We start from the raw sequence: 14,086 nt of genomic DNA, 5'->3' as shown, positions 1-14,086 counted from the left end.
GAAAACAACAGCCTCCCCTCCAAGTGTGAAAAACCTTTCAAAGGAGTCTTGTGTTCAGCATTTAAGAACAAACTGGAAATGGGGTCCAAATAGGAATGTGGTTATTGTCTGATATTTTTATCTTCTTGCTTGCAGCTGCCCTTAATCTCATTTTATGCAATAGCAATGTTTAAATTATTTTATTACGCAAATTGACCAAAGCAGCTGAATTTACCTTTAAATTTACCTGCCCCAAAGTTTTGCATCTAAATCATTTTCTTTTAATAGTATTTCTTTACCTCCTTTGTATTTTTTGTGCCATTCAGAACTTTGATAAATATAATTCCAAGCTTTCTATTAAAAAGATTGTAACACTTGAAGCATTCTTTTTTAATTAAAAAAAATTAAATCAGTTGGACTCCATTCCTAATCTCTTTACCAAGATCTTTTGGGTTACAGAGAATGAGAAGACTAGAGGTGATGTAAGCTTTCAGAAGCTCTATTTCATTCTATCGAGATATTTGCCCATCTACATCAGTCTAATAATATCAATATGGGATTTAGATCAGTTTTTAGGTCAGAATGTGAAGACTGACCTACATCTAATCCATTGCATTGTCCATTTTACAGGGTAAAACTCTGTTTCTCAGCTGTTTTATGTTTGGATTTTAATTCTGAATGGTCATATTGATTTGTTAATTTATGGTCAGGAGAATATTTACTCTGAAAGCTATTAAGTGGTCTAAGCTCTTGGCTTACTGTACTGATTTTGTTTCTTTCTTCCAGAGAAGTTCTGACATCAAAATGAGTGTGGAGACACTCTTGCACACAAACAAAAGTATCAGGGGGAAAAAAGCTGAACTTGATGAATCCTAGCTGTCACTTCTAACAATCGGATCTGTTTAAATTAAAGCCTTTCAGTTTTAATGTTGCAGAAGACACTAGCAATAAATCGATTTGGAGGGCCGTACAGAGAGAGACAACAGAAAACAAACTGCACAAATTGTTTCAAATGTGTTTTCCCTTTAATTAAATAAGAACCATCTGTTGTGGGGGGATGCATTTGGATGTGATCCATATTATTCCTCTGTTAATTTCCACCCAGCCTCCATTACTCTGAGAGAAATATGCATACAAAACTGGGTGCTTTTATGCTTTTAATGGCAAAAGGCTTTTTATATGTATAAAAAGCTGCTAAATCCCAACCTTAAGCACATTTTAATTTTAGAAGATAATGATGAACCAACTTGATTGATGAAATCCAATAGATATTTAAAACAACAAAAAGGAAATTAAATGTGAACTAGGAGATATAAAAAAATCAAGAGTGATAGGATATAAAGAATTACATCATGGAGCTTTGTGGAAATGAATTATATTTCTCTCCTAGTAGATCCATAGCAAGTTAAACACTAGGCTAAAACATATTTTCCCTTCTTTTCAAATATAATCTGGCCGGGAGGATGGATGGATGGATGAATGGGTGGGTGTGGGTGGAGAGACAGACAGACAGACAGACAGACAGACAGACAGACAGACAGACAGACAGACAGACAGACAGACAGACAGACAGACAGAATATGTCATGTCCACAGAGAAGTGAGAGTATGGATAGTCCACAATTGGGATTGGCAAATCTGTGGCTAACTGTTGCAGTCACTAAGTGAAAAAGCTTACAATTGCAACATTTATATCACTTCCTGTTTGGTTGTTAAATGAATCACCACTCATTAAACAAGATATCACATGATTGTGACTTGCAATCTTACTTCCATGTTCTCCATTGACTCTGCTGGTTGGAAAACAAAAGAATGGAGTCATATAATGATAGGATGCAGGGGCAATCCTAATTTAAGATGATTAACTCTTCCTTGATGGTGGGAATGGGAATACCTTTTCTGGTAGGTGTTGATATGCTCAAATCGTAAAGGACTATTGCTTGATCCAACTCATCCAGATAGTTTTCATCCAGTTTCCAACATTTCCTTTTTTGGGAAGATTGTGGGAAGGTGCTCAGAGTTAAATGACTCAGGATTAAAACAGATTACCTGAACCCTTTTCAGTTGTGATCTATGCATAAATATGGGACTGAGTGAGTACTGATCAAATTCTTCCTTTGGTGGAAGCCGGATAGAGTAATGTATCCATCCTTTCTCCTCCTGACCTCTCAGCAGTTTTTGATACCATCAGTCATTATATCCTTTTGAACCATCTTTGCAATTGTAGGTGGGTAGCATTATACCATGCTGGTTTTCCTGCTTACTCTGGAGCCAGTTCTAGTCAATTTTGATAGGAGGAGAAAGATCCAACCCATGGCTTCTGTTGTCTGGAATGCCATGGGGCTTGGTCCTTTCTCCTCTCATGTTGAATACCAACATGAGGCCAACATGAGGCCATTGGGTGACATTATCCAATGGTTTGATGTGATATCACCATCCATCCATCCATTTATATCTCCATGCCATGGATTTCCTATCTCACTGCCTGGAGGCTATGCAGGCCTGGGTGGGTCACAATAGGCTTCAGCTCAATTGAGTGGCTTTGGTTCCAGGGCATTCTGATGCTAACAACCTTCTGTCTTTTGTCTTGGGTGGCATGGCACTCCTTCTGACAGAGCTAATAAGTAATCTGGGGGTCCTCTTGAGGTCATGGCTCCTGCTGGTAAAGAAGATGGCATCTTTGTACATTTTCAGATTATGCGCTAGCTGTGCCGACTTCTGAACCAGGAGGCCCTACTCATTGTTATTCATGCCCTTGTGATCACCTTTCTAGATTACTCAATGTGCTCTACCTGGGGCTGCCCCTGAAGGGCATTCAGAAGCTTCTACTGATTAAGAATGTAGCTCCATGGGACCTCCTAACATTCATTTTCTGGGATTGGTTACTTTTTGCCTATTCCATGAGCTGTGCTGGTTGCCATTGTACTTCCAGATGCAATTCAAGGGGCTGGTTGTTACCTTTAAACCCTTCATGGCTTATGGGCAAATTATCTGAGGGACCATCTTATACCAGTTTTTTGTGTCCATCCAATCTGGTCTGACAGGATGAGAATGCTCCCAGATCCCATTGTCCAGGGAATACCAGCTAGTGGGGCCCAAGAAACATACCTTTTTTGTTGTATCAGCCACCCTGTGAAATATTCTTCTTCTGAGAGCAGAGCCTGCTGACTTTCCTAAGTGTTTGTTTATAATTGTTTGCCTGTTCACTTGTACTGAGAAGCCATATAAAAATTGAATGAATGAATGAATGAATGAATATGAGTGTGTGTGTGTGTTTAACTACTGGTTCTGTGCGCGTGGCTTGATGGCCATGGCAGGGGAAGAATACTGCAAAATCTCCATTCCCACCCCACTCTGGGGCCAGCCAAGGGTTGCATTTGCCGGTTCTCTGAACTATTCAAAATTTCCGCTACCGGTTCTCCAGAACCTGTCAAAACCTATATATAAAAGACTGGTTGCAAGCCCTTTTTTGCACTGTTGTAACTTTCAATGGTCACTAAATGAGGCAATAATTTGTTAGAAGATGGCTCCCTTGCGGCACTTTCTGTAATGATTGGGAGATGCACAGGGTTTGAAGGTACTACAGAACAATCAGTCTCTGAACAACCCCATACTACTGTGGATATGCAGATAGGACATGATTACATCCAATATAAATATTACATTTAATATAAATAAATATAAATAACCTATTTTCCAACTGCTTCATATATCTTCCCCAAAAACTCCATATGCTGGCCTATTGCAACTGATCCAGCAATTTTTAGAAGAGAGATTAAAAATCTGGAGGAAAACCTAATGAACTAAAAATCCAACTCCTAAATGGGCAGATGAATAAAATAGTAAAGGAAAAGGTTCATCTCGCACATATGTGCTAGTCGTTCCTGACTCTAGGGGGTAGTGCTCATTTCCATTACAAAGCCAAAGAGCCAGCGCTGTCCAAAGACGTCTCCGTGGTCATGTGGCCAGTATGACTAAATGCCAAAGGTGCATGGAACGCTGTTACCTTCCCATCAAAGTGGTTCCTATTTTTCTACTTGCCGTTTTACATGCTTTCGAACTGCTAAGTTGGCAGATGAATAAAATAGATTCCATTTAACTCTAATCAAGTATAATAAGTCACTTTTGCTAAGATAGAAACTATACAAGTCCAGCTCTTGGACATCACATAATTTCTCTTGCAGAAGGTCTTTTGCACAAGGCGATATAGTACATTCAATATCTAAGATTTGTGTGTTCTCTAAAGAGATTTAGATCAGACAAACTGACATAATGAAAGGAACATTGGATCAGCCCGCAACTGAGGCAATGATCAGTGACAGAGTTTGGCTGAAGATTCTCATGCAGAGGATGACACAGAAACAATTTGCTTACTTTTATTATCAAAGGGAATCTGTTTACACTCCATGGCTGGCCAAGGGCAATAGTAGACAGCTCCTCCTTCCACTATGTCTGGCTGGGTTGTGTTGGCTTTAGGTGCTCCAACTAGGACACTTACTCTGCAAAAGAGACAAGAGAAAAACACTAAGTATGAATTTAAAAGAGCGCAGGCAAGTTGCTTTGCTGATAGAGCTGTGATTCCAGAAACCGTTTTCTGATCTCTGACAAAAACCTTATCCTCAGTCAAGAAAAGAAAAGCATTAGTCAAAGCAAAAGCAAAACAAAACCCACCTCATTTCTAATCCCAAATAATGTTTGTCAAATAGCAAAGGTTGTCAAATAATAATCTATGGCACTGAATAACACTAAGGAACTGTGTTTTTAGAAGGTGAGAAGAAATACCAAAGCTAAACAACGATGTTTTCCTATTATTTCCCTGGGCATTTGTTTGGTTATAGAGGGCCAGGCATAGAACTCTCCCTAGGGCAGATCACTGGGTTCTGGCCTAGGAAAAGCTCCTGTCCATCATCATTGTTTACTGTTTAGTGTTTAGCACTGTCTGCCATCATTGTTTACTGTTTTTGCAAACAGCTACTTGGTTACAAGTCTTTTTCAGGGCAAATGTGTGCTCCAAGGGAAATGTAGGAAGCATTGATGGAAGCATGCATTCAACCAGTGGTGGGATTCAATATTTTCTACTACCAGTTCTGTGGGTGTGGCTTGGTGGGCGTGGCAGGGGAAGGATACTTAAAATACCCATTCCCTCCCAATCAGCTGGGACTCAGGAGGCAGAGAATAGATGGGGCGGGGCCAGTAGGAGGTGGTATTTGCCAGTTCTTCAAACTACTCAAAATTTCCGCTACCAGTTTTCCAGAACTGATCAAAACCTGCTAAATACCATCTCTGCTTCAACTATCATTCCTTTAAAGGCATTGCATTTTTTTTTTACTGTGGGGTCTACATTTTTATTCTAGGAAAGTTACGTTCTATTACAACTGAAGGATTGAATTATCATGGAGACCTTAACAGTGGGTGAAAAGTAGATTCAGAGCGCTGAAGATTCTAAATTGGGAAGACCCTAGTTTAAAAAGCTGCTATGAAGATAACCAGGCACCTCCCAGAATTTCTCAACAAGCATTGTCACCTCTGGGAAATATTACTCTACCTATATAGAGGACACCCAGATTGGAGGAAAGCTACCCTAAGCAAGCCATGTGCTTTCTCTTATCTTCTTCTAAATACATCTCCTCTACTTCATCTGCCACACCTAGGGTATAATATTTTACAGAATGGTTACGAGGATTGAGGTAGTCCTTGACTTACAATAATTCATTCAGTGACCAGTCAAAGTTACAACGGCACTGAAAACGTGACTTTTGACTATTTTCACGCTTATAACTTGCAGCATTCCATGGTCATGTGATCAAAATTCAGATGCTTGGCAACTGGTTCCTATTTATAATAGTTGCAGTGTAGAGTGATTCCAATTTGGGATCTTCTAACAAGCAATGTCAATGAGGAAGACAGACTCACTTAATAAGTGTGCCAATGACTTAACAACTGCAGTGATTCACTTAACAACTACTCACTGTTTTCACTATTATTTCCTTTATTTGATTCACTATTATCACTACTGTTATCTTTTCAACGGGAAGCCACAACTGTGAGTTCTTTAACTGGTTTTGGCTTTCATATATACTGAGTTCTACAAAGAACCTAGGACCGTGATGGCAAACCTATGGCATGTGTGCCAGAGGTGGCACTCAGATGCACTCTGTGGACACGTGCGCCATTGCCAGCTGCTCTTCTAGTTTCTGGCACACACATGGACACTGGCTAGTCTTCGCCTGGCCATTTTTCAGGCCTTTTCTGGGCCTTTTCTGGGCCATTTTCCAGCTGTTTTGTCAGGCTGTTTTCAAGCCATTTTCTGGGCCGTTTTTTTGGCCTGGAAAATGGCCAAAAAACAGGCATGCATGCGCCGACCAACTGGTCTTTGGTTTTCCAGTGCTCCAGCACATGCACATGTACGTACATGCACATGCGTTCCGGTTTGGGCACTCGGTGCTGAAAAGGTTCCCCATCACTGACCTAAGATATCATAATATATTGGCATAGTCCACTGATGGCTAACCTTTTCCGGACTGAGTGCACCTATATGCGTGTATGCACGAAAGCATGCATGCGCCTCCAAAATACAATGTGCGTGCAGCCCCCTGCATACGTCCGACCATCCACGGATGCATTCCCCTCACATGCACCTCGCCTCCCCACGTATGCGGGGCAGAGACCCAAAGACCAGCTTGTCAGCAGGAGGTGTGCGCATATGCACAGCAGAGCTGAGCTGGGGCAATGGCTCGCGTTCCCACAGAGATGGCTCTGCATGCCACCTCTGGTACGGGTGCCGTAGGTTCACTATCATGGGCATAGACTATGTGTGGATCCAACCAATGTGGCCTATGGCAATTAAACAGATGGAAATTTTGTCCCTGGCCAGTTTATGCCATAATCGTTCCACATTTACTTGTTTTTTCAAACTTTCATTACAATTTATTATAACATAAAGGATTATGAAAATTTAAAAATGGAGACACAGGTTTAAAAAGAAACGGGAAAACATTGATTTATGACTCTTTATTGTAGTGAAATATAAATGTTTTGCAGTATATTTAGTTATGCTCAAGGCATTTCTGTAACTATACAATTATTCAATCCTCAATGTATCATAAGTTTCATTTTTTTCTATTTCAAGCATAAAAAAACAGAAGTGATTTCCCAATGGTAATAAGACTGAGTAAAATATTTTCTTTGTTTAAAACAGTTTACATTGCCATCCTAACCAAATCCATTTCCCCCCAGCCTTTTTTTCCATTGTGAGAAATAATACATCTTTCTATTTTCACTTATTAGATTTTCTGCCTTGTCATCATCTATAATAGCAAAAATCACAACACACTTTCAAGTTCTTTAACCAACAATCCAAAGGGAAAACTTCTTGTTCCAATTTTATATTCATTTTGAAACTCTAAACATTGTTTTTAGAAATTATCATCATTACAGTTAGAGTTACTTCTAATACATTACTTTTTTAAAAAATAGGAAATTTTTTCTTTTACATTATAGTTTATTATTTCTCTTTTTAAAGAATTTTTTAAAACAATGTGTATATTAGTAAATAGGGACGTGCTGGCTCAATGGCTAAGACACTGAGCTTGTCGATCAGAAAGGTCAGCAGTTCAGCTATTCGAAACCTTAGTGCTATATAATGGAGTGAGCTCCTGTTATTTGTCCCGGTTTCTGCCAACATAGCAGTTCGAAAGCACATAAAAATGCAAGTAGAAAAATAGGAACCACCTTTGGTGTGAAGGTAACAGTGTTCTGTGCACCTTTGGTGTTTAGTCCTGCTGGCCACATGACCACAGAGACATGTTCGGATAGCACTGGCTCTTCGGCTTTGAAACAGAGATGAGCACTGTCCCCTAGAGTCGGGAACGAGTAGCACATACATGTGAGGGGAACCTTTATCTTATATTAGTAAATATATTTGTTTTCCAAATTCAATTTCAATAACATTTTGCAGACCTTAGTAATAATTTATTCATGTCCTTTTTAGATCCATGTCTTATAAGTATAAAACAATTAGTCAAATCTTCCTTTTAATAATATTTGTTAGATGAGTAAAAGACAATTCTCTACTTCCATTTTGATTTTCAGATCTTAAGACTTGGTGATATTTTCAAATTCTTTGTCTGCTATCCTATTATCCCCTGGTTTTGCTGCATAAATTACCCACACTTTCTGCTTTTTAGTCACACTGTGTTATGGGCCAAAACTTTATCAGTTTGCATTTGGGAATCCAACAACATTTTAACCTGCTTTCAATTACATTTTTGACTATATTTCCTACCACCTTTTCATTACTGATATATGTTAGTTTATACATATGACTTTGGCAACTGTATTATATCTTTGTTTATAATCAGTTTGTGTGATCTTCTTACATGAGATGAGATGATTTATTTTTTCTGCAACTTTGCACAATCTGTACTGGAATCATTGGATAATTTGTCAAATGTGGTCTTGATTGCATTAATTCAAACAGCTTGCTTTTGCATAGCCAAAATCAAACCTTTAGTTTCTTTTTTTAATGTTCCAGTTGTAAGTAAGAGTGCAGTTGTAAGAGTGTAGAGAAGAGCAACAAGAATGATCAGGAGGCTGGAGCCTAAAACATATGAAAAACGGTAACAGACTGGGTACGTCTAGTGTAAAGAAAAGAAGGACTAGGGAAGACGTGACTGCATGTTCCAATAGTGGCTCCTACAGAGATGAGAAGGCAAAGTATTTTACAAAGCACCAAAAGGCAAGACAAGACACAATGGATGAAACCATTGTTCTACCAAGGAGACAAGCAAATAGAACTAAGGAGAAAATTCCTAACGGTTACAGCAATCAACCAATGGAATAGCTTGCATTCAGAAATTGTGGGCGCTCTATCATTGGAGACTTTCAAAAAGAGACTGGACAAACATTTGTCTGAAATGGCATAGAGTCTCTCCTACTTAAGCAAAGGGTTTGACTAGAAGACTTCCAAGGTCCCTTCCAACTCTATTATTCTAAGTTACTCTCGGGATTTATCATTATCCACTTTCTGCTTGATTTGGTTGCTTCAAAATCACTGAAAATGAGATCATAGCAATAAAAAATAATAAAGTCACTTTGGTAGATACTTCTAATGTTAACAAGCTCGTATTTTTAATTTCCAACCATCAATTCTGCCTTCCATTGATTCAATATTTCTTCTGTAATCATTCCAATGTTTTTACAGACACCAGTTGTTTTCAACTTTTGATGATCCAAATACAAGATAATAAATCAAACACTTTTTAAATCAATCCATAGGATATATACATTGGTTTTTCAGCATTTGCAATTTTCCAGAACAGTTTTATCAACCAGAAGTTGATATTTTATACCTTTGCTTTTCCTTTTATCTCCTTTCCGTTCTATTGGAAAGATCTTATTTTCTTCTAAATAATCACAGATGTTATCTACTATTATGCCTCTAAGTAATTTAAGCCTTTTAGGCAAGCATGTTTTTAGATTCATGATGTCCCTTTTACTGGACTTTTTAGAATCAGATACGTTTTGCCAGTTATTATCCTGTCACTAATGTCTCCTCTATGCAATATTTCATTAAATTGTTTAGCTATAATTGAATATAAGCTAGTCAGATATTTGACCCAAAAACTATGCAATTGATCATTTTTAGGATATGTCCAGTTTTTAATCCTTTTCACTTGATTTTTAACCCTTTCTACAGCTATTATTAGGTTTCCATTTGATGTTTTACTAAATTCATTTTATTGTTATTAAGTTTCAAGTTTAGATTATACAGCACCAAATTTTATCAATTTGCCTATATGAAGAAATGAAAAAGAGGTACAAACAACTCCTTCCTTAAACTGGTCATTAATACATTGAGATCTTCCAGGATCCATTCACTTCATGCCACTATGTTTCATAATTAGGATATAATCTTCAGAATCATTTATCCACAAAGTCAATGTTGCCACATTAATAGTCAATGTCCATTCCTACACTTAGGACACAATATTATTTACACTTCTGCATCCTCTACCTGTAATATCAAATAGTGAGTTGTAGATGTAAATGAAAAGCCACAGAGCAAAGGTCACAAATATACAAATATAAGTTCTAACTTTCCCCACACAGACTTCATTTAAATGTGCAAGCATATTCGTCTATCCACTCATTTATGAAACACAGAGCAGTTTAGGGTAGAAAAAGCAGACAAGGCATACAGATCAATCTGGCTTCATTCCTATACTGATTTCATCAAGACAATTTTCTCATTCATGTTAATGACAGTAATTCACAGTTTGCAAAGGAATGTTTTCTTGATGTCTAAGGATAGAGCCTACAATATATTTACTACTAGTGGAAACCTGCTTGCTTCTAAAATTAGAAACTGATAATTTGATTTCCTACCTAATTAAAATGGTAAAGGCTCCCTTGAGTTGAACTCAATTTCTTGTGATTTTTTTGGACACATCTAAGGAATTTCCCTGGCAGCAATATGGAAATGATTTGCCAATGCATTCTTCCAGACTTCTACATAATTGCATTCTACAGTCCTGGACCGTCCTGATAATCTCCTGCTCAAAATGCCAAGTTCTACTTTGTTTTGACCCCTCTTTAGCTATTTGTAGGATCAGCCAAGATTGTCTCAATGGTGCCACTTGCTGTAATCCTGCTCAAAGGATACTATAAAGGTAATCTTAGACATCTCAAATTCTAGAGGGTGGAAATGGAAGAAATCTATTTTTCTTTAAAGTTCTTCTTTAAATCATGTAAAGTATTGGTAAACTGTTAACTATCCAACTTTATAGGTAAAATGTAAAGACATGAAATCTCTATGTTGAATCTGGGTTACCTCCAAATGGGAGGAGATTACATCTCTCAAGATTCCCAGTCAGGTGGCTGGAAAATTTGGTACAGATCTTTTGAAACTAGGGAGTCAGTGCATTTTTGGGAAAGAATGAACTAGCCTGAACTCTGAAGTTGAGCTTGAAGTGGCTTGCAACTGAACACAAGATCCAGCAGCTCATTACTATGTGTTCCTGTAAAAATTTTCTTACTTAGCTGCAAAACAGTGTTATGGAGTTTTCTGCCTTTACTGAAGTCATTATCAATCCAATCTTCGCTAGGGCAAAGAGGTGTGTGGATCCATGGGTGATTCCTCCACAAGTCTATAGCTACACTAGTAGAGCTCAGTGAAAAGAGAGGAATTGCTGGATTAGCATTTATTTTGTTGCTGTCACTAAAATTCACAACAATTATCAGAGCACTGGTGACATTATCTGGCACTATAGGCAATAGATGAAGATTGTGTGGATGAGATGCACGCCCACTATTTATTCTCTATTAAATCTCCCCCCCCCCCAAAAAAATATCCGCTATTTTAATCTATGGGACGCCCATTAACAACAGAATCGCTACTTTTCTACTCAGCGTTCAATCCCATTGAATTCAACGATGCGGAATGCCAATTATGCGGATCTGCATTCTCCATCGCCACGAACATTTGGAAATCTGTCTAGCAAGGGAGTTGTTTCTGGGGAAAATCTGTGGAGCTGTGCGCGTTGCATGGTCAGAGTCAATAGTGACTATGAGAATAACGACTTCATTGGCACTTCCTTGAGGATGGAGCCACGTCTAGAATGGAGCTGGCGGTGGGGCGGGAAGAAGTATCGGCTCGGAACCGATCTAAACTCGGATGTCCCGGGGCTCACTTATGCTATGGCTTGCCTAGATGAATCGCAACGTCCGACATCCATCCTCCTCCTGCTGCAATTTCCAAGAGAAAACAAGCAAGGCAATTGTTGCGCCCATCAAACAGGACCGCTACTTACGCATTCGATGCAGGGCTGTAAAAATCCAGCGCGTACCCGAAGTAGCTGCCATCTGGACCGCTGTAGACGACAAGCTTCTCTTCGTCCAGGTTGAAGGCACTCAGCGGCCCCGCCAGCAGCAAAAGCAGCGAGAGGACAGCGATGTCGCTTGCCGCGCAGCGCCTGCACCAAGCGGACGAAGTCGGCAGCGATGGCAACCTAAGCCGCCGCCTCCACATCCTCCTGGCAGCGGCTCCCTCGCTTCGTTTCTTTCTCTCTCCTGAGACTCAAGCAGGGAACCAGAATTGGGAACCGCCGCCGCTTGAAGCCTCGCAGGGGTACCTCTAGCCGCAGCCGCCGTCCCACCGTCTCGCTTTGCGTGCGCGCCACCCGCCGGGCAAAACTTGGCGAGGGAGGCGCAAAGCCATTCACTTCCAAAGTTCGAGCCAGCCGCGCTTCTCTGAAGAAATCAGGCTGTTTATTGTGCCGCCCCCTGGTGTTGTTCCTGCGGGCGACATTCTGGGAACGGCGCAAAAACCCGAGGGGCAGATCCGCTTTAAATTGAGAGGGAGGAAGCCAGGCGGCGGATTTATGGGTTCCATGCCCGTTGCGTCTGGTCGTGGCTTTTGCACAGGCGTTTTTTCAGCCTTCTGCCTGCACCCTCTCCGACCGCACTACGCACTGCAAATCCAACACCCATAATTGAGTTTGCAGTGTGTTAGGATGGCTTAAAAGGGCTTGTTTAAAAGGTTGGGGGCAATGATCTCCATCCCATTTTTTTCCCTGCAGACAACAAAACAGGCATTCACCAAATATACAAAGGCAAAACTCACAAGGTTTAAGTCATAATATTTTTTTTTAATCTTAATTTGCTGACAAAGGCACAATTGCCTAGATTCACATAATATTCCCTAGGCAAGAGAAACAATAAACCATCTTTGCACAGTATGAATGACTCCAATCAAAATATTGTGAATGTGAATCTTCACATTTATACCTCACCATCTTCTCCTGATTGAAGTTACAACTGCACTGGAAAAAATGACTTGCAACTGGTCCTCGCGCTTAGAGCCATTGCAGCATCCCCTAAAGTCACTTGATCAAAATTGGGGAATTTGGCAACAGGTGTGTATTTATGACAGTTGCAGCATCCCAAGGTCATGTGATCACCATTTCTGACCTTTAGTTGGCTTCTGAAAAGCAAAGTCAATGTTGGAAGCTGGGTTCACTTAATGACTGCATGATTCACTTAACAAATGCAGTGTTTTGTCGTTTTATTATGAGACTGTTCCTCCCATTGTCACATTCTGTGTTCATCCCTTTCATCTCAATCCCTCATAGGTGTCATATTCTGTGATGAGGTCTGAAGTTAGACCTTAGAAATGAAAGTCTCAGAGTAATGGGAATCTTCTTAGAGAATCTTCTTTTGGAAAGTTGAAGTGACTATGAATAGATTTCCATTCAAATTGTCTCACGTAGTAGAGTAAATACTGGGATATTCTCTTGCACATGAGAACTTTTTAGGTTTATACTTAACAAGCAGCAGGATTCTAGTCAAGATTACCAGTCATTTTGGGAACATTGGTCCTGCTTGTAAACGAAATTCTCTATTTTCCACCTTCCTGTTACAGCTTAGTGAAAATTGATGGAACATGAACTAAGTCTACTTCCATCCACATTAGCTTCTGTCTCATCAGAATTACAGGATTCTGCAATTCTGATGACACAAAACTAAAAAAAGGGAGAAAAACTGAGTAAATGAACTTAGCAAGAAAGTTGGAGACCATGTACAGATCATTCAGTATATGAACAGTTGAATGTGCTTACTGAAAGCAGAATAACTTGGCCACAGCCAGCAACTACAAAAAAGATTGAATTTATTTCGAAGGTTAAGTGTCCTGCCCTGAGCTGTCATCACCAACTTGTAAGGGCTCACTGTATTTTATTCTGAGAATCTCCCTTCAACTGCAGTGTTAGCTGATAGACTGATACATCATCAACTTCCTGGAGCAGAAGGAAGAGAGTCACAGATCCTTCTTTAATTCAAAACTGGATAGGTGATTCGCACAACTGAAACAAAGTCAAACGCAACACAGCATCTTCATCACAATTACAATTGTTCACTTTTTTAAATAGTGGGAATAAAAAGGGCTGCTTTGTTTAAAACTCATGATGAAAATTAAAAGAAAAAGAAAAACAGTAGTTCAACAAAAGAATTGGAGAAAAGACAATTATGAGTTTATGCGATAACCATGTTGGAATATTTGATAGTCTGTCAAGATAAAGTGGAAGACATTTCTTCAGTTTCAGAAAGTTAAA

At 39.4% G+C, this 14,086-nt stretch overlaps 1 protein-coding gene across 1 annotated transcript in view; it reads right to left on the bottom strand.

Moving 5' to 3' along the window:
• ITGA8 (integrin subunit alpha 8) overlaps positions 1-12,165 on the bottom strand; it is a 141,225-nt gene extending 129,060 nt beyond the window's left edge. The window contains exons 1-2 of the mRNA XM_081933745.1: positions 11,789-12,165; positions 4,353-4,477 (exon numbers count right to left, since the gene is read on the bottom strand). Coding sequence (XP_081789871.1) covers positions 4,353-4,477; positions 11,789-12,006 — 343 coding nt within the window. The 5' untranslated portion in view covers positions 12,007-12,165. The remainder of the gene's footprint in view (positions 1-4,352; positions 4,478-11,788) is intronic.
• Between the last annotated feature and the right edge of the window lie 1,921 nt (positions 12,166-14,086).

The sequence above is a fragment of the Natrix helvetica genome (genome assembly GCF_964273705.1).
Source record: "Natrix helvetica genome assembly, chromosome: Z".
NCBI classification, from domain to species: domain Eukaryota; kingdom Metazoa; phylum Chordata; class Lepidosauria; order Squamata; family Natricidae; genus Natrix; species Natrix helvetica.
Note: the sequence above shows the minus strand (reverse complement) of the source record. Positions and strands in the feature narration are given on the sequence as shown.